This window comes from Beta vulgaris, chromosome 8 (assembly GCF_026745355.1).
Source record: "Beta vulgaris subsp. vulgaris cultivar EL10 chromosome 8, EL10.2, whole genome shotgun sequence".
Taxonomy (NCBI): domain Eukaryota; kingdom Viridiplantae; phylum Streptophyta; class Magnoliopsida; order Caryophyllales; family Amaranthaceae; genus Beta; species Beta vulgaris.
Window position 1 is genome coordinate 53,664,988 of NC_079209.1, and position 19,620 is coordinate 53,684,607.

Consider the following 19,620-nt stretch of genomic DNA (forward strand, 5'->3'; position numbering starts at 1 on the left):
AAATTCTTATTATGATTTATATTAATATAAAGGTCACCTCCTACCTTAAAAATGTCAATTCTTACAAAATTGACTACTTTAAGATAAAAGATTACCCCTTGTATATTAAAGTAATCTCTTTAACTTAAAAATAACTATTATAACGTACAAAGTAACTTTTTTGAGCAAAAAATAAGATACTCTTACAATATTATTATAATAAGACGGACTTATACAAGACTTACTAATAAATAATAGTTGAAGCGGCTGATTTACTACTACGTTACACCTAAGAAATATATATATATATCGCCAACATGCATTTTGAAGTAAGAATTTTAAATCGCCAATGTTTTGCATTTTGTCATAAGCGCCGGCGCCGCATACAAAACTGGCCCATACACACTCAGGCCTGAAGGTCTATGTTATGCACTAACATATCACCCTATTCAAATCCAAACTAACTGCTTTTCTATTATTTATACTTTATTTACTTGTAAGATTTGGGCCTCCTGTGGCCTAATTCTCTTAAAGCTCACAAGACTTAATCTCCCTTCCCATAATCCCTATTATGTCGACTTGATCCAACAACCCCAAAGATCACAGGGAGGACTGCTTACTATTTACTAGAAGTATTTATTTACTAACATAGCCTCTATTTATACACATAATTCATGTTCTTATTACTTCATGTAGCCTTCCTTCTTCAAGAACCAAATTGCACCTTCTGCTGCCTCTTCTGCCGCCGCTTTCTTTTTGACTTGGGGTCGACCAAAGCACTCCATTGTCACATCTTCGGCTTCCTCGATTAGCACCACTACCTTGAAAGTGAATCTGCATAATGGCACATTCATGGGGATCATTTACATCACTAAAAATGTCAGTAAACCCTTTTTTTTTGGGGGGGGGGGGTATGTTGAAAAAGTCGAAAACCCTTAGTAAAGAGCTTGTAGGGGCAAAAAGATAATGCACAAGCAAAGAATCCAACTTACAGTTTCAGATGGCTCGGTCCTTCCTCTTTACAGCACTCATAAACGGGGTGCCTCCAGCAGTTTTTAACACATATCTCATGTAATCGTGATCTTGCTGTTGCTTTCCCTGAAAATTTGTACAATCTAAGATAATGCAAATTTGACAGCATATGAAGCAGATAGTGCAGTCACTAAAACAAATAGCAGTAAATACCATGCACATCTGAGTCAATGCTACAGTTATCATCCCCATCACGCCCACTATGCTGCTGTCTTTTAAACGAAGAAATGGGTGCTTTTCTGGATTTTTTCTGAAAATTAGAGATAACTGTCGGGACTTCATACATGTTGTGGTCGGGACTCACACAAGCACTGGAAATGGGATCATCGTTCAAAGTCAAGTTTTCAAAGGAGAGTTTTGCTGGGTTCACACAATTATTAGAAAGATCCTCCAAACTCAAATTTCCAACAGTAGCCAATTCGCTGGAAGAAACTAGGGAAAATGGTATCTCATCATATCCAACCAGCCTGGCTTCCATCTTTCGCAGAGTTTTAAGGACTTCCTCCAGTGATTTAGTCTTCAGTCTGTGACCCTGAGCCTGCAGATTTAGAAATGTCAGCTCGTGATGACAGAAGTTCTATAAAATACTTCCACTTTAATTAACCTCCTAGCAAACCGGAGCTCTATAGGTTAACATCAAGCCAAAGCTAAATTAATTAGAAATTTTCAAAAGATTAAAAACATAAGATTCTGGAACACAGACATGCAAAGAAGCAAATAACAAGGATGGGAAGCCCACATAACATTTCTAAGCAGCACCGATGTTAATAAACAAAATAAGCCTTGAACAAGAGCATTATCTTTAGACAACATAGCAGTTGCACATAGATCAGCAAGGAGTATGCATACCAAGAAAATATATATACTCTTGAGTTCAGAACATATGCAAGTACATATATATAAAACATTTGTATTGCTAAATTCAATCTCATTAATATCAAGAGATAAGCATGTGTCTGTTGTTCTGGTATACAAGAAGACACAAATTGGAGAGCTTTGACAAGGGAACACCAACTAACTCCCCAAGACTACACTATAATGACCCACAATACTGCATTACGGGAAGGTGAGATCACCATAAAATTGAAGAACTAAAAAATTACCTTCAGCTTTTGAGTTGCTTGCTGCGCAGCCATTTTCTTTGCACCTTTAATGCTACGGTATGTAGCAGAGGCAAAACTCTTTCCATCCACTATTGCCTCAACCATGAAACTTCTATTTCTTTTAGAAGGGATAAATTTTGAATCCCAGCCATGATATTGGCATAGCTCCAACAGCTCTCTAATAGGACTAAGCTGCAAATTAGAAAATCTCATGGTAGGGTTTAGAAACGAGAGCATCACCTTCCACACATGATTCAAGTCAAATCCTGTGTCAAGAAGAATTGCACCAATACAAGATTCAACCAAGTCACCGAGAGCCTGCAAAGTAGGAAAAAAAAAAAATCAAGGTTTTCAACCTGTTAAAAGATATACCGGAAAAGTAGCCTCCCAAATGAAACTAGCATACTCAGCATTAAGAGACAAACAGAAGATTACATGCGTAATATCCCCTACTTCATGTTAACATACAACTAAGCCAGCAGAAAAGGATCTAGTGAGATCTCCCATTGGGATCTAGAGGGTGATTATAGCAATAATGGACATTTTTAGAATATTGAATGATGGAATATTGAATGTTGCCTGTGCAACATACATTAGAAGATCAATCATTTAAAATGCCTAAGAACCATCAAAACAAAGAGGGAAGGGGTTTAAGCAATAACCTTCGGGCATGGTGGCTCCTCGAGTAGATGCCTTTCTGAAGCAGGCTTTCTGATGAAGTTCACATACTTATCAATAGCAGCACATAGGTTGTTATTCTCACATAAAATATATTTGTACAATCCACTAGCGGCTACTTGAGCAAACGAGCTGTTGTTCACAAGGGATGATCTTAAATCAGTCAACTGGCCAGGTTTCAGCTCAGGGAACACGGTATATAGATAGGAAGTGATCAAGTAATCTAACACAGCATCACCAAGAAACTCCAATCTCTGTTAAACCCATCAAAAAAAATACTACTACATGAATCTTGCAAAAACGAAAATATAATAAATTCAAAATTTCTCAACATATCAGACCACATTTTACCTGGTAGCAACCTCCTCCATGTCGATTGTACGAGGGATGTACAAATGCTTGTAGAACTACGCCTTTGTGAACAAAACGATGACCCGCAATACCTTCAATATCTGGGATATTAATTTGGTTTGCAAGTGACATAAACCTGGAACTTGCAGTCCATGCACGACAAACTTGAGAAACTTCAAATTCAACTTGTATACCAAACCATCTAAGGAATGCAATTGCTGCTTTAAAACCACTGTCAACAATGTAAGCTCCAATTAGTGCTTCAACTACATCTGCAATTGTTTTCTTGGTTAACCAATGATGATTTTTGCTGCATCTCAGTTGACGATTATCAATCCCATTTCTCAGATTAACTTCAGAGTCACAATGAATTAAACTTTCCGTCTGCTTGGTACATATGATTGAGCAAGGACGACCAAGAGCAAAAAATTGGCCAGGGTCAAATTCTTGATCACGTATGTATCCCTGCAGTATGGAAACAGTTAGATGTTCGCTTTCAAGATAGATTAACACATTCGAATACCTGTTATATGCAGGTACAAGACAGCAGGCATGGCAACAAAACTAAGAAATTCCCTAATCACGGGGTCCATCTGTCAAGTTGAGCGCAATTTTATGGACAGTAGTTCATCGGAGATGATACGATGTTGCATTGTGACAAACAAAACAGCATGTCCTTCCGTTACCCTAGTTTCGCCCTTGTCTTGTAACGGCGTTAATCCTCTCTCCCTTGTCTGTCAACTTCACAAGAAAGAAATTTGGCAAACAAGATCCCTATTATCTTGAAGCACAACAAGACCAATTTTAGATCGAGTGAGTCTTGAGTTGCTGCTAATAAAGTGGTGTTAAGAAATTCAGGAGTATTTCTGATATCGTTAAGGATGCAGAAAGAGAAATGTAATATCATGGAAAAAGTGAAAAGTACTAAACTACAGGAGCACTCTTATGGGTACATTCAGACACGAAAGAAAATGAAGATAAAAGCTTCTAACAATATATATTTCTGGCTTCTTATTAAAAAGACTGGCTCCAGAAGATGCATAATTTGATGTTTGGAAACCATTATCTCCTTGTCCCGCTTCTACCAAATAAAAGAACTGCCACAATATGTTCTATCCGTTCATATTCAGGATTGTTGAAGCTAGTTCCTCCGACTATTTGGTGGTGTATTTGGAGAACCCAAATTTTACAAGGATCTACAAGCATCTATAGTATTCTCTTTTGTGGATCTTAGATGGTTAGAATCAAGTTCTTCAGCATGAGCATCTATTGTCCTTGATTTTGTAATAAAAAACATGCATGATTCTATAGATCAAGAACTTTTGCACGTCTTCATTGCCTATAGATCAAGGACTTGTGTAGAAGAGATGTAAATGCTTTGGGGAATAATATTTTTTAAACAAGCTGATATTCGTGCATAAGGTTGACACCTCTTGGTATCCTTTTGATACTTTATTACATATCTGTTTAGAGAAAAGGAAAAAAGAAATCTAAGAATCAGCTGATACCTGTAATTTATTCTTAATAGCCAGCTTGCATAAGTTCGAGTTCTTTACTAGATTTGAACGCCTCCTAGTCAACTGCCCTTCGTCAAAAGTTTCATGCTTAAGAAAGAGATGTCGCCCCACTGCAAACTTGAGAAAAGCATCACCAAGAACTTCTAGCCTCTCAAGGGAAAAGCGCTCGTGGCATTGTTCGGTAGTCAATGCTTCAAGAACCTAGCAAATAAATCGCATTGTCAAAGTTGTATATCAAGAAGTATTCTCATCTTCCAGTTGGGAAAAGCAGTCATTTGGCCAGACTGTACCATATAAAAGATATGTAATTATATTTCCATAAGAGTGTCTTACACGTTCAGCCGTAACCACTGTTCCCTCAGCAAATGACTTGGACAATATATCCTTCAGTTCAATTGCTACAAGCACATTTTCCAGGCGATGCATGATAGATGGCAACAGAGACAATGAGCTCCCCAAGTCCTTGGAAAATCCGATTATCTTTATTTCACACAACTCAGGTGGTAGTTCGAAGAAGTGTTCATCTAGTTCACGTGACTCTGATATTAATTAAGCAAAACACAGAAAAGTCAGAACGGTAGCAACAGCAACTGAGTGAACTCGAATTGTACCGAGTCTGACACACACAAAAAACTAACTGGATCTGCAATTTCTTTTTCTTATATTTTTTTTCAAGTTTGGCCATGAGTTTAGTTTCACAAGCCTATAGGAAATGGAATTGGAAACACCCAATGGCCACAAGCAAAGAGTACAGACTCAAATTCACTGTTGATGAGCTTTAAAGTGGAGTGAACATAAACAAGCATGGAATTCAACTGCAAGTATTTCCGTCTTCTATTGAGTAGAAGGATTTTGATAAATATAAATGAGAGCGCAGTTGTAAGCTTGTTGATTAAGCTTTTTGTCTACTATTGCCATTCATTTCTAAAATTTCAATATTTTTTCTCTCCCCGTGTGAGAGTAGGTTTATCCCTTTACAAGGATTCTTATTTGCAGATTTTACAATAAACAAATAATTCCCACCAAGGCGGATTTATGGGGTATCATATGTACACGATGTAAAATAGTAATGAGTAACGACACAGATAATCCTTTCCCGAGTAAATCGGTAGAGACGCTGTTTCCAACAAACCCACACACAAGAAATTTTGTCCATGGTGTAGATTTTATTTGTTTTTGACCATGATGTTTATTGAAGATTTTAAATAGATTTCACTGTACAACCTAGATTGTCACGTCCAACCAATCATTGCAGATCGTGCAAAGCCCTCCATCTTAGAAGATGATGCAATTATGGTCCATGCCAGTATTAAAGTCATGCTGATCATAATATTATATGCCATTATTTCAATGACATTTTCGGATATACTTTTCAGAAATTTATACAAACACAAGAAAACTGAGTGCACTAGTAAGGAAGAGTGTGATGCTCAGACTCTTCATTTCAGCACAAGTATCCATGTTGGATATTAGGACTCAAATTTTTGGCCTACATTATTTCAGTGACATTTTCGTATATACTTTTCAGAAATTTTTTCCATACACTAGAAAACTGAGTGCACTAGTAAGGAAGAGTGTGATGCTCAGACTCTTCAATTCAGCAAAAGTATCCATGTCGAATACTTGGACTCCTCAAATTTTTGGCCAAAATCAGGAAAACCAATACGTTTCTGCTTATATTTATATATATATATGTATAACAAAGAAAAGCTTCCTTGTCTACGTATCCTGATCATAATTTGGGTGCTGGTATCCATGTCCTCACATCTACAATTTCCATGTCAGACTCTTCGAAATATACCTGAGCCCGACACTTGTAAGTTGTATCAGAGTTCAAGCATCATAGAAAATCACAAGCAGTCGGAGACTCTTGGCAAGCTAGTACCAATATGAATGATATATTGTCGGTAAAATCAAATGAAGGAAAGAAGTTCATAATATGACTATGGAAGCTCCTCAGCACATATAACACCTTGATCTGCTTTTGGATTATCACTCTATCAGGCATCACAGAAAGCATTATGTTCCACAATTGTTATTACGTGGACAAAATAAAAAACGACATCCATTAAAAAGCAGAAAGATTACTTTCACAAGTACATCATTACCCAAGAGGTTCAGTCCTTGAGTTGATCAAAAGAAAACTTCAATCACTAGGAACTCCTCATTTTCTGCCAAAAAATTAGAATCAAACTACCACTTTCGGTTGGTGTTAACCTTCTTCACTAACTATTGCTGGACCGAAATTCCCTTCAGTTGCCAGCTCTTTTTTATCAGAACTTCAGCAGCTATAACAGACATTCTGACCTACCGTAATAGCTAGCAACACTTTTTTAAGGCAGATGTTATTATTTACAGTAATATCATGTGCTAGATTTTGAACAGTTCTTGTGTTCCCATCTACATTCCTCCAGTTGATATCCATATCAAGGACATCAGGCATGATATATGGTAGTTAAAAATACATACATAGAAGATCTTCTGATTCTATCGTTGGCAGATAAAGTACCTGGATTTCCTTTCTTTCTGTCATGCAACAAATTGTGTAAGCAAAAGAGCTGTTTAGCTTGTAGTAGAGGTTGTCCTGGGTGTGCTAGATGAATCCCAAAGCTGGTAAGAAAAGTATTTGAAGACCATCAATAAAAGAAAAAGTATAGAACATAAAAGAGGTTTAGTTTCTAAGGTCCTCAAGGAAACCATCAAAGATATCAACTCAGATCAAAGACTTCAGATAATATCAGTGGAACACATGCGCAGAATTTATATTGAGACTCGAAATAAAATATCTTACATTCAAGTCCAAATAGATGGAAAGAAGTATTACGTATCACCTAGATCATCAATGCACAATCACTTGTCATATTAATATATCGATCAATATAACATCACTTGCCAATTTTAATACCAATGTGATAAATATCAACTCCTTTATCTGTATGAAGAGCCTATGACATGCTTATTATGGATTCGAGGGAGTATAAATAGTATCTTTAATATCTCATAATTTCCATAATGCCCTTTCTGGAATTTTTTTTTTTGGCTAATTTCTAAACATAGGGCCCTTACTAATTTCTTGTCAGCTCCACTGCAAATGATACCCTTCCTTGCTAGTTCCAACTGGAAAAATTAGAGGATGAAAAAATAAACGAAACATTTTTTAGCTGACCACACCTAGTCTGTAAATGGTAATGGCAAAACTAGTAGAAGCAACCTAACGTTTAAGCAGTTCTGTTTAGGAAACGATACTGCATACAAATTATTGATTGAAAAATAAAATAGTGACTATACCACTATAGCAGTTTAGCAAACATTTGTTCATGATTCATGTACCACAGCAAGTCTCTGGAGTTGAAACCCCCCCCCCCCCCCCTCTTCTCATGGAATCAGCAGAGTGCACTAACACACTTGGCTAGCATTAGCAAGCTTTGTGAAAAATGCTCCATTGCTTAGTAGTCATGTGAGAACTACTTTTGCACGTTGTGGACAAGTTCATACTTTGTTCTTTGTATGATCACTTCACTTCTATATCGTCATCCACTTTTTGAAATGCTGGTAAGGGAAGCCAGGCAGCATGACAGATATTATTCATTTTATACAAGCTACCATTTCAATCTACTCCTATAATAGCATATTAATTGGTCAAACCTACTAGAGTGCTCCAAATCTACTTCAAGCTGTCCAATTGACTCTTAGTAAGCATTCCATTTGGACAGCAAGGTCATTGCCCTTGCTAATTAGGATTATTAAACCAGATAGCACAGTTGAATAACACGTCCACTGCATAAAATAAAATCACCTCGATGCCACACAATAGATCGTTAAGTAGTGATTTCTACAACGTTAAATATTTAACTCCATTACGCATATCAATATCGTTGCATTACACACGTAGATAATTTTCAACTTTAACTTGATGCTGAACCATAGATCATAACTTACGTAGTAATTTCTACAACCTTAAATGTTTTACTAAATTACACATAACAACCTGTTGCATTACACACAGGAAATTCTCAACTCATTGTAGCCTCCACAAAAGTCAGAAAAGTCCAATTTTTTTATAGCAAAATTGGTGTGTAATTTGCAATCAGTTGAAATATACATTGTAGTTGCAATTATCAAATGTGTCGGACACTTATACGACTTTGCAATCGCACTTGGCAATGCAACTACTGATACAAGATTATACAGTAACTTGATTTCACTTTCACCAAGGTGGAGGGGGGAAAACAAAGCAGACTTTCTTCCATCTACTAAAATAACATCAGTCTACCATAAAGTTCAAAATTAAATTTTAATCTACCAGAAAATCCAATAAGGAAAAGTACATATAAACAACTAGATAAAATGTTATGATGTATTGAATCGAATGAGATGAAGAACTCTAGTACCTACCTTCCACTCAAGTGCTCTATATGGCTTGTAGAACTGTTGTGGAGACTAAACCCATTCTTGTCAGGGAGAATTTGGGAAACAAAGAAGAATGATTTCTTGTAGGAAACATAAATTAAGCTATTCAGAATATCATTTACACTGGCAGGTCCATCAGCAAGCTGCAAACAACTATCTAGAGTAATCCGAGTACCCACTAAATGACCATGAGGGGCAAATATCGGCGATGACAAGCACCTTCTAATGACCATCCAATCCACAGATATCGATTTGCCGCACTCTTTTGGAATGACAGGGAGCACCAGATAGAATATGGATGAATTTGATTCACTAACTTTATTATTCTTGAGGGGAACATGACCACACATAAATTCTGAACGATCAAGAATGATCTTAAGGCACATTTCCTGGAAATTCAGAGCCAGCAGCATCTGGACAAGAAAACCCAAGGAAGCTGAAGTAATTCAATGGCACGTGATTCAAATCTCTATTATTCATTCTTCTGGCATAAATATATAAATTGACAAAAGAAACCATCAGAGACGTGGGATGGTGATTTTTGTACCTCTTGTTTTTTAAATTCAGAAACTCCAGAGGGAACCAGATCAGTCAACACAGATCTACCATGGGCGAGATGAAGATCAACCTTCATTCGCTCAGCCTCACAAGGCAGAGGTGATTTTACAAAAAGGCCAAATTCTTTATACAGTCTATCATGTGGTTCAGGTTTAAACCTTATAAAGTAGGAATTGAGACAAACACAGGTATCCACATCAGACCACGGTTCCTTCAGTGCAGCAGGAACTACCATCTCCTGCAACTCAAATGGTGAATCTTCGTCTGCAAATATACAATTGAACAAGATCATTTTCATATTCAGAGAGAAGGAATAATTGACAGATGATAACCTTCTTTCCCAACCTTCAGTGCTATCAGATTCAGAACTATCGAGGTTAGCCTCTTCCCTTACATTGTCCTGTTCCGGCAACAGATACTCAGTCAAAGCACCAACTTGATGCAACTCTTTGCATGCCCTTAGACAAGCATCTTTCTTCGCTGCTTCCATTGACGACTGGGGCGCACTCACTATGTGATGAATAGGAGCATTAGAAGGAAGAATAATGTGACATATGGTTCCTTCTGTATCATCAACATTAAATACTTCTGGCGTGGGGTTATAATACCTGCAAACAAGCACAAACATATAATTAACTAAGTACTTCATTGACTCTTAACTGGAAAAGCTCTTTTAATACATAGGAAGCACGTACTCATCATGTGGCAGTTTAGAACAGTAATGGTAGAGCAACGAAACACTACTTTGAGCACTAATGGTAGCACCAGTGGAGTCCACGGAATAAACTTCTTCGTTGAAATCGGCAATAACTCCATTGGGTTTTCTGTCTCTAATATCCATGTTCATAAGATCCTCCTCTTTTCTGAAACTGTCCATCAAATTCATCTCTCTCTCTCGTTTTCACTGCAATGCAATAACAAAATTCTTTCTTATATAAGGCCACAGATAAATTACGCGGATCATAAGCTCAGGGGAACAACCTGTCAACTAAAAAAGCATATTCTGACTGAGGCATTCTTGCACGGCCTCTGGACTGTATAAAGCTAGCCAAAGTTTCAGGAAGATCAAACCGTATTACAAGGCAGCATGTCTGAATATCAAGTCCTTCTTCACCAACTTTAGTAGCAACCAACAGATTCAGCTGTCAAATCACATTATTAACCAGAGTTTGGACATTACACATAAAGGAGGAGGCAATTTTTGTTTCTTCTAAAAAGATTTAAAAAAAGGAAATAAATATTATATACAACACATAGGAGATGGGTTTGTCAGCGACTCAGCGACAAGTAATGCAAAGATTTTCAACAATCATGTTCGTGTTAAAATTTGCTATCCTGGAATGAACTGCAAGAATGTAAGATTTCTATCATGCTATCCTTATCTCTTTTTGGTACTCTTGATGATCGTGAGATTAATTTTGTGCTATAATTTAGTGACAATTCTATTTTTAGGGGTCTATGGTTATGGTTATAATAGAAGTTGTGTTAGAGAGTTCATAAATGAACTATTTGGTGTATGGTTTTAGTTCTTAGGATACAGCGTTTTAGTCTTAGTAACACTACAAGCATTGTGGTCATATCTTTAACATCACTTATTAACCATTGTAAAGGTTTGTTACGGGTTCTCGTGTTCAGATGCGCACGTTTCAGCATGCAAATTCAATTTTTGGAGAGGGGTTCCTCCGCAACAGGTTATGCGCAAGGCTTAAAGGTAAAGTTTTAGTTTGGGTGAAGCCTGTAAAGATTGTAGTAAAAGATGCTTCATAGTGACTTTGGAAGAATCAAGTCCAGTTGGAGGATTGTTAAATTCATGCCTACAACTTTCAGTATGAAAAGATAAATAATTCTCATGCATTATTCAGGACATGCTGTGTTGCACCACCATGCCACTATTTGGCATGCCGTGCAGGTCCTAGCAATGTTGAAGCAGAATTTTGCCAGAATGATCGAGATTCTGCTACAGGTGTTGACAATTTATGGCATGCCCAGGTCAGTGCCCTCTAAAGTCTGTTTGAAGTTGAAATGGCAAAGGCTTGGCTTGGTTTGGTTTATTGCTTGGTTTATGCATGATTTACAAAGTGTTTATGGTAGAGTCATTGCATGGTTATGACTCTTGCAGCTATGCAGCATATGCATTTAGATTTTATAAAAAGGGGACTCTTGGGAGTTTTAGTGAGAGAGAGTTCTGAAAATAGGAATCTTAGGAGTTTGTGTAAGAGTTCTGAAAACAAACTCCTTTTCTGATAGTCATAAGCTCTTCTTGTATTCTCAATTGAAACTAATAAAAACCAAATCTCCTTGCCGGTGTATTAGGCCATTCAAACTGAACCAAGTTACATGCTTGTGTCCAAATCCAACTTTTGTTTGCTCTATTGAGGTTCTTTATTGTTATTCTTTTCTCACAAATTAAGACACCAATTTAGGATAAGAACACATCAGGCATTTATCTCTCGATCCGGTTTCCCCTCCCCTAAGGAAGCAGGCATACCATACACCAAATATATCTGGCACAAAAGTAGCTAGGCGAGAGGTCATTCAATACAGCCAACATGAGAAACTAGCTCACAATCTTCCATAAGATATATCAACACAAAAGATTACTTTTGGAAAGATGAATGCAATATATCATAGCAAGAAATGTTACCTCGCCAGACCGGAATTCTTCCAGAATCTGATACATGGTATTTCTGGACATACGCTTGGAGTGAACTCCAACCAGGTAATTGCACTTCCAAGCAGATAAAACCTTAATTTTTCCAAGGATATATGCCAAAGATCTGGCAACAATAATCCTATTCACGAAAATTATACATTTCATATCTGGCCTTGACCTGAAAAGGAAAGGAACTACTTCAACTCTGGGCAGCTCAAACAGCACATGAAAACAACAATTAGCCGTAAAACATGGACCATGCCATGAAATGTAGACCATGCCATACGAAGAAAAAGATGCAGAGTTGCACACATCGAAGGATCTAAACTAGCAGAATAAGGTTACACAGAAACATACAGGTATCTCACCTCGACTTATTAACCAAAGGTAGCACATTCGGACAACTTTCTTCTTCAGCATTTCTCATAATAAGTAATACCAAATAATTTTCAAAATGTACAAGGATAAAACAATAAAATCTCTATAAATTCGTTCACCTTTTCATACTTCTAAGATCTAATGCAAATACAATACTAAACTCTAAATCCAAAATTCAAAATAGGCAATATAGAAAATCGCCTTAGGTGGCTACAGACAGACCAGTTGTTTCAGTCATATATCCCGTCAGCAGATCCTTAACAAGTAAAAGATTATCTGAACTGCCTGATCATCCTGACAGATTAAGCAATTGTAAATTTTGGGATGACAAAAGTAAATCCATGGAAGTTTATTGTACTATGCAAGCAAATTGAAGGGAGATGTTATAGTTGTACTGTGATACTTGGAAAGACTGAAAACAAAACAGCTATCAGCTATGATGATAGGCCAGCACCATACTATATTTATTCTACTCTTTCTTGCTGCATAAATCTTTCTCATAACTTCTCTACCTTTCTGGAAATATTGAGTTTCCCCTGGGCTCGTTTAGTATCATTGATATGCATCAGGCCAGACCACCTGTGATGTGGAGATGCCAGAAAGAGGAGAAATGCCCAGGTAAATGAGAATAATCATTGAGGTGGTCATCAGAGGGTAGATAAGCTTTTTACTAGTTTGGCTCAAAAGTTTATTAGCTGATGCACTCCCTCCGTCCCAAAATATAGTTCCCATATTCCATTTGGATGTCCCAATATGTTCTTCCTGTTTTCTTTTATAATTACACATTTATTCTTGATTTGCCTAAACAAATTGTGCCACAATCATTTAATTGCGCCTCGGAACTAGCGTTATCTTTGTTTATTCAACCCAAAGTTAAGTTGTTCATACACTTTATGCTCTTTCAGCCAGTTCTCTCCATTTTCTCTCCTAAAATTAGTTGTTTGCCCATGACATTAACTATTTACCATTTTATGTTCCACTTACCTAAATTCCTGTGTAAAATAAGAAAACGGGAACTATATTATAGCGCGGAGGGTCGGAGGAGCAATAGATTTCTAGAAGGTAAAGAGAGAAAGGGTATGAGAAAATATTGAAAAGTGGTTTGGCATTTTGGGAGCTCAACCTTAAGTTGAGGGTGTATCTAATCGATCTTTTTTCCCTTGATTGTTGCTTAGTACTTGAATTCAAAGCAGTAGTTCATTGCATCTGTAAACTAAACAATCATCTTTCATTTGTGCGAAAGATCAAAACATCACAAAGCTTCTTTTGAACATAAATGCTCAGTTTCCTATAATAGCTCAATAGAAGTATGGAGATCAAAAATAAAAAACATCACGTCCATAAATCCAAGCATAAGGTCTTCATGGCAAGCTCTAGTTCAGTCATTAGGTCAACGAGGTTAGACAAACCCAACAAAACAAGGCAATTTTATGAATTTCATATGTTTTTATTTTCTGGAATAAGAGTATTTAGATCCTTAATGAATACTCACAAAAACATTCTATATAACATTATAGGCAGATATCCAAGAATGAGGCATTAAGTTTTTTTTTTTTTTTGTGGGGGGGGGGGGGGGGGGGGGGATCAAGAAAGGGAAAGGGAGCTTAACCCCTAACTCACTTAGCATTATATATAACATTATAACTCCCTTCGCCCATCACTACCTAGCATTTTTTTTATAATTTCTTCCCCCCCCCCCTTACTTTTGGAGTTTCCCCATTTGGTTGTAACATCATTCCCGTAACCCCCTCGGACATGCATTCCTCGACTTCGATTTTAACAACTCAACCCCGTCATCGACGAGTTGCATCATACATCACCAACCCAACTCCCACACACCACCACACTTCAACACACCCACCACCCCTCCAACATAACAGCCAGATGCCCACCACAAAGCACCACTCTACTACTTCCCGACCCCACAACCCAGCCTCACCATTAACCACCAACAACCCAGCCCCACGGCACCCACCAGGCCACCGCTCACTAACACGACCAACAACCCAACCTCACCAGAAAACAACCACCAACATCCCACTCTAACCGCCCAAACACACACATACGGAAGGAAATATCTTTTTGGCTTTAAATGACTTCACATCACTGTGAATCCAGTAGATCCGTTACTTTTTAACTTTTGATCATAATGGACTAAATCAAAATGTCTCATTGGACTTTTTCCCTTTGTTGCACTTTGACTCAAAGATTTAATAAAAATCCCTTCTCTTTTACCACAGGGGTTTGGTAACACACATTTCATTCCTCTATCTTCCCGTGGTAGGAGCCTACTTAAAAGCATAAGATTATGTCGATGTTATTGAAGACTGACTTGGATCCTCTGAACTCATATAACTATGTCTTTCTCAATTGACAATAAAACTTTCCTCACTGAGAACTTCTCAATGATCCCGGCAGAATATTACAAAAAAGTGATTTCTTCATCATGTAAAAATCAAAATGTCCAATATGTCAAGCAACACGAAGAAAAACCAATATTTAGCATGAATATTCAACATAACCGCAGGGCTAAGTGCTTAGATACCAACCTAAAGTTTGACAAGATTCCAACAAGACGCAGAACCTTTTGTGAGAAAAAAGGCTCCCTTAGAAGATTGTTACACAACATATCAGTCGTTCCTTCAGCAACATCTGCAAAATAAGGATGCTCAAAGCATAGACTTTTGCCAACAATAATAGACTTCTACGAATGCTAGCACATAAAAAAAACATCCAGTATGGGATGATATGACAGAAACAAGACAGTAGATCATTAAGTTCTAGAACAGAGTCAATGGTCTTAAGACTCTTAACTAAGCCAATATGGTGCAACATGCATCATACCGTTCTTACATTCCATGTCCAGTAGACATGCAGTCTGAGTAAGATACTCATTTTGTAAGAAGTCGTCACTGGAGTTTCCTTTTGCATCTATCAGCTCATTTCTCTCCCAGCCATCACCATTCAGAAGGATGTGACAGGCCTGAAGGAGAAACCAGAAAATTGCATATATGAGGAATATCATCATCTTAATTGAGACAAGACAAGTCTGTATTAAGCATGAAAGTAAAAATAACAATTGATGTACCCAACTCTAGGTGATCCAACACAAATAATGAAATAATTTGCCAATGTAAACATATATAACATACGAAGTTAATGTGTTCCACCACATTGAGGCAACCATCTTTCTGTGTTTTTTTATAGGCATTAATATTTATATTAACAGTCAATTAACAAGTTTTAACCCATTTCAAGAAGACTAGAAAAGCCTGCAGCAGAATATATCATGCCCTCGCCCTACATAATTTGAGTAAAACTGATTGAAATGCTTATAAGACTTACTTGCAACGCTCCCCAAAGGCCAAGGCTAGTTAGAGAAAACACCATGTTGTTATGTAGTCTTTGCAGAAGTTTCTTGGTGTTCTGTACTCTAGAGGGATCATCTCCCGTCCTGTAAAGCACAGATGTACACTACTTGCAAGCCATAAGGCCCATAACAACTAACATGTAAATAGTAAAATAAATTCCTAACTAAAGATGTGTAATTTAATACCTGACGTTTGATCTCCTCAAGTTTATCAGAACACTTCTTGTGCGAATTCAACAATTTTTCTTTTGCACTATAGTAGTACACTTCGACCACAGGAGATACAACAACTGTTTCCAGCTCTCTCTTGTCATTAACAGTATAAACCTGAGCCAAGGAAGTATTGATCTTATTGGAGGCCTATGAGTATCATCTACTGCTGAATGTGCAAATAACACGTTCACAGCCAGACACATACATACACATATCACACATTAATACAAGTTACACACACGTGGATTAATATGTATGTGCCTATGCATGCATGTAGTACTTATGTACGCATGCATGTACTGTTGGTCTGCTCGCATGCATACTCTGTGTATCTAAAATTTCAAACCTAATCTGCAGCAGCATAGATCAATACTTCCATTGAATCAATTACAAATGCATTGCTTAATTTTCAAGAAGAAAAGAGTTTTATTTGATTCTGAATAATGCAATATGATTGCATATGTTTGCAAGTTCTGAAAAGTCTCCAACCCCACCTTAGCATGAAGCAAAGCTTGAAGACTATTGATAGAAGCACCTGAAAAACAAAGATAAAAAGAAATTGATTAAAGTCATCAGAAATTAATGATAATAGACAAACATTTATGGCCCGCTTGGTAGTAGATAATAAATCACAGTAATGGTAATGCCTATCCACTCCTAAACGTATATCTTCTTCGTCATATTTTATTATCATGCATTACCACTTTGGAAATTGAAATTGAAAGGTAACGGAACTTTAACGGGGATGGAGTTTCACTACAATGGACATTGGCAATGAATTTTTATCTCACAAAACACTATAATTTATCACCAAAACTGCCATTACTTTATAATTACCTAAGAACCTACCATATAAGCCGCTAGTATCACACAACTCAAAGCTTATAAGACGATCATAATATCGGACACAAGAAAATGATCTAGAGGAAGGTAAATATCTAATCCTCATGTTATGCATATCTTGTCAAATAGAAAAGTCAAATTCAGAAGTAGGAATACTATATCAAATAGTAAAAGAGAAAGACATCACCAGGCACCAGTAACACAATCTCATCTGAAAATAGAGTTAACAGCAAACTGAACGTAAATGCAATCGTTCAACGTAATTAGCAAGAATCCAGACAGATTCTTGATACTTAGTAAAAACCAAGGAGAGTATTACCAAGCACACTAACCAATCCTGAAAATTCCTATAATCCAGCAAGCATATACTGATCATGCGAATTCCTAATTTACGAGGGAATGTAGAGCTCAAAAGCGGGAAGTTCTGATGTTTACAGTAAGATCCCAATCAAAAGACCCTAGCTAATTTATTCCCCATAAGGAAGGAAGGTAGAAGGAAGAAAAACATATGAATGACACTCAATTACCTTTCCCGCATATGGGAGATGCAGTCATGCCAAAGATACGGGGAACTTGAGCAACTTTCATATCATAGAAGACCTGCAATTTTGTGAATGCAAATACGTCAGACAAAGACACAGGAGCTTTCACCCCTTCAAAAATGCATATAATAAACATATGCTAGGACTTTACTTTCATGATCTCTGCGTAAGGATGATTGCTCTCTTTTTGTGCATAATGACACTCATCAAATATTAAGAGAGCAATTCTCTCCATCTTGATGAAGCAATGGCATAAACTACGCAACAAAACTTGTGGAGTCATAACAAGAACCTGCACTTAAAGAGGGAGATTAGTAGAGTTATGGAGTCAATAAGACTCAAGGATAATTAGCAGGCCGCAGCCAACTAAACACAAATTTTCCAATAAAAAGAAGAGAGTGTCCGTTACAACAAAACATAGTTTCACAAGGCTACTTGGGGGGCCTCTCAGATATGCTGGGTGTTTGATAGTAGTATTTGCTTTCAGATTATCCAGATCAGAAAGCATAGTAGCGCAGATTTTTCCAATGCTTCCTCTCCTAATTTAATCCATCATAACTCAATAACTTTCCATATCCACAGTCTTCTGACATTTTTACTGAAATCAAAGTCTAAAGAGGATTACTTGAATTTGATAGAGTTAATGCGCATTTGAAATCAAAAGTTCCACCACTTTCTCAAGGTCAAAGTTTGTACTTATTCTACTACATATCTACATAAACTGTCACTTCACACTAAAGATAGGACTTAGTCGTAAAGTGTTTCATTGTTATTCGGACATACCGGCTGTAGCTGCTATTCTAAGCGAATTCTAAGTTCACTTACGACCACAATATATCAACTAAACAAAACCCTTCACCTTCTAGCCTCTAGGCTTCTACTGAGCACAATATATCAAAACAAGATCCAGAAACAAACACTATTAAGCAACACCGTGACAATGTAGCTATATCCACTCGAAACAAAATGTCACAAACCTCATATTGCTCAAGCTCTCTTTCCCAAGCAACATGCGTCTTCAAATGCTTAGCATCATCGCCCGAGTAAACTCCAACCTTAAAATCAGTGAATTGTTCAATAACCCTAGCTTGCTGCAAAAACAAAACAACAGTCAAATGCAACACCAAGGCTCACATTTGATTACGGAGACGGCACGAGGAAAGACGAACCTGACGAACTAAAACCACAGTAGGAGCCAAGAAAACACAAACATTCTTTAGTGGATTATTGATCAAATGAGCCATATCACACATTAACAATATAGCAATTAGGGTCTTTCCACAACCAGTCTCTAAAACCACAATCACATTCTCCTCAAATGCTTTTCTTGCCAATTCTAACTGATACCTGAGGAAGTGAAGACATGACGTCACATTAAAAGCAGAACATGACATCACACAAACAAACAACATTCTACACACACACAAAAAAAAAACAACCCAGATGAAAAATCACTACAGAAAATAACTTGCACTTAAAAAAACATAACAGAATGAAAACCCAATAACCCACTATCAATCTTACACACTAAGAAAACCCAGAAAATCAAGAAGAAGAAAAAAAACTGTAACTCAAAAAAAAATTAAAAAATATAAAGAAAAGAACATTACTTTCTAGCAATGGTTTTTGGGTTTTGCTTAGAAATTGGAGGAATTGAAGTGATTCCCATTTCAACTTGAGTATCAAGAATAGGAGTATAATCGCCCATAACTGGTGCTCTTCATACAAAAACTTAATTTTTCTGTTTTTCTCTCTCCTCCGGTGAGGAAAAAGATGATCAATTTGCCTCGAAATTTGACAAAACAAGCTCAATAATCTAAGTGTTTTGCTATAATGAGGTAAGAATTATGGTAAAGTTTTTTCTCTGAGAATTGAGAGGGCGTTCGGTTTGGTCTGCAAAGTAGTTATACTCTCAAAACTAAAGCATCTTGAATTCATCAGACTTGCTGAAGCATTGTTGGGTAGGACTTAGGAGTGGGACCCTACTTTGCAG

General features: G+C 37.0%; 1 protein-coding gene across 1 annotated transcript; it reads right to left on the bottom strand.

Moving 5' to 3' along the window:
- Positions 1-425: 425 nt before the first annotated feature.
- Positions 426-19,547, bottom strand: LOC104901823 (dicer-like protein 4). Its single transcript, XM_057391020.1, has 25 exons — positions 19,238-19,547; positions 18,797-18,974; positions 18,605-18,718; positions 17,779-17,919; positions 17,613-17,685; positions 16,737-16,777; positions 16,216-16,356; positions 16,005-16,133; positions 15,504-15,642; positions 15,209-15,311; positions 12,273-12,459; positions 10,610-10,770; positions 10,324-10,518; positions 9,974-10,236; positions 9,618-9,892; positions 9,056-9,483; positions 7,170-7,270; positions 4,994-5,199; positions 4,652-4,861; positions 3,144-3,608; positions 2,777-3,046; positions 2,115-2,432; positions 1,165-1,549; positions 972-1,077; positions 426-813 (listed from the first exon to the last, which is right to left on the bottom strand). Exons 1-25 carry the CDS (start codon positions 19,333-19,335, stop codon positions 663-665), a joined length of 4,878 nt encoding a protein of 1,625 aa, XP_057247003.1. The 5' UTR covers positions 19,336-19,547; the 3' UTR covers positions 426-662.
- Positions 19,548-19,620: the final 73 nt, after the last annotated feature.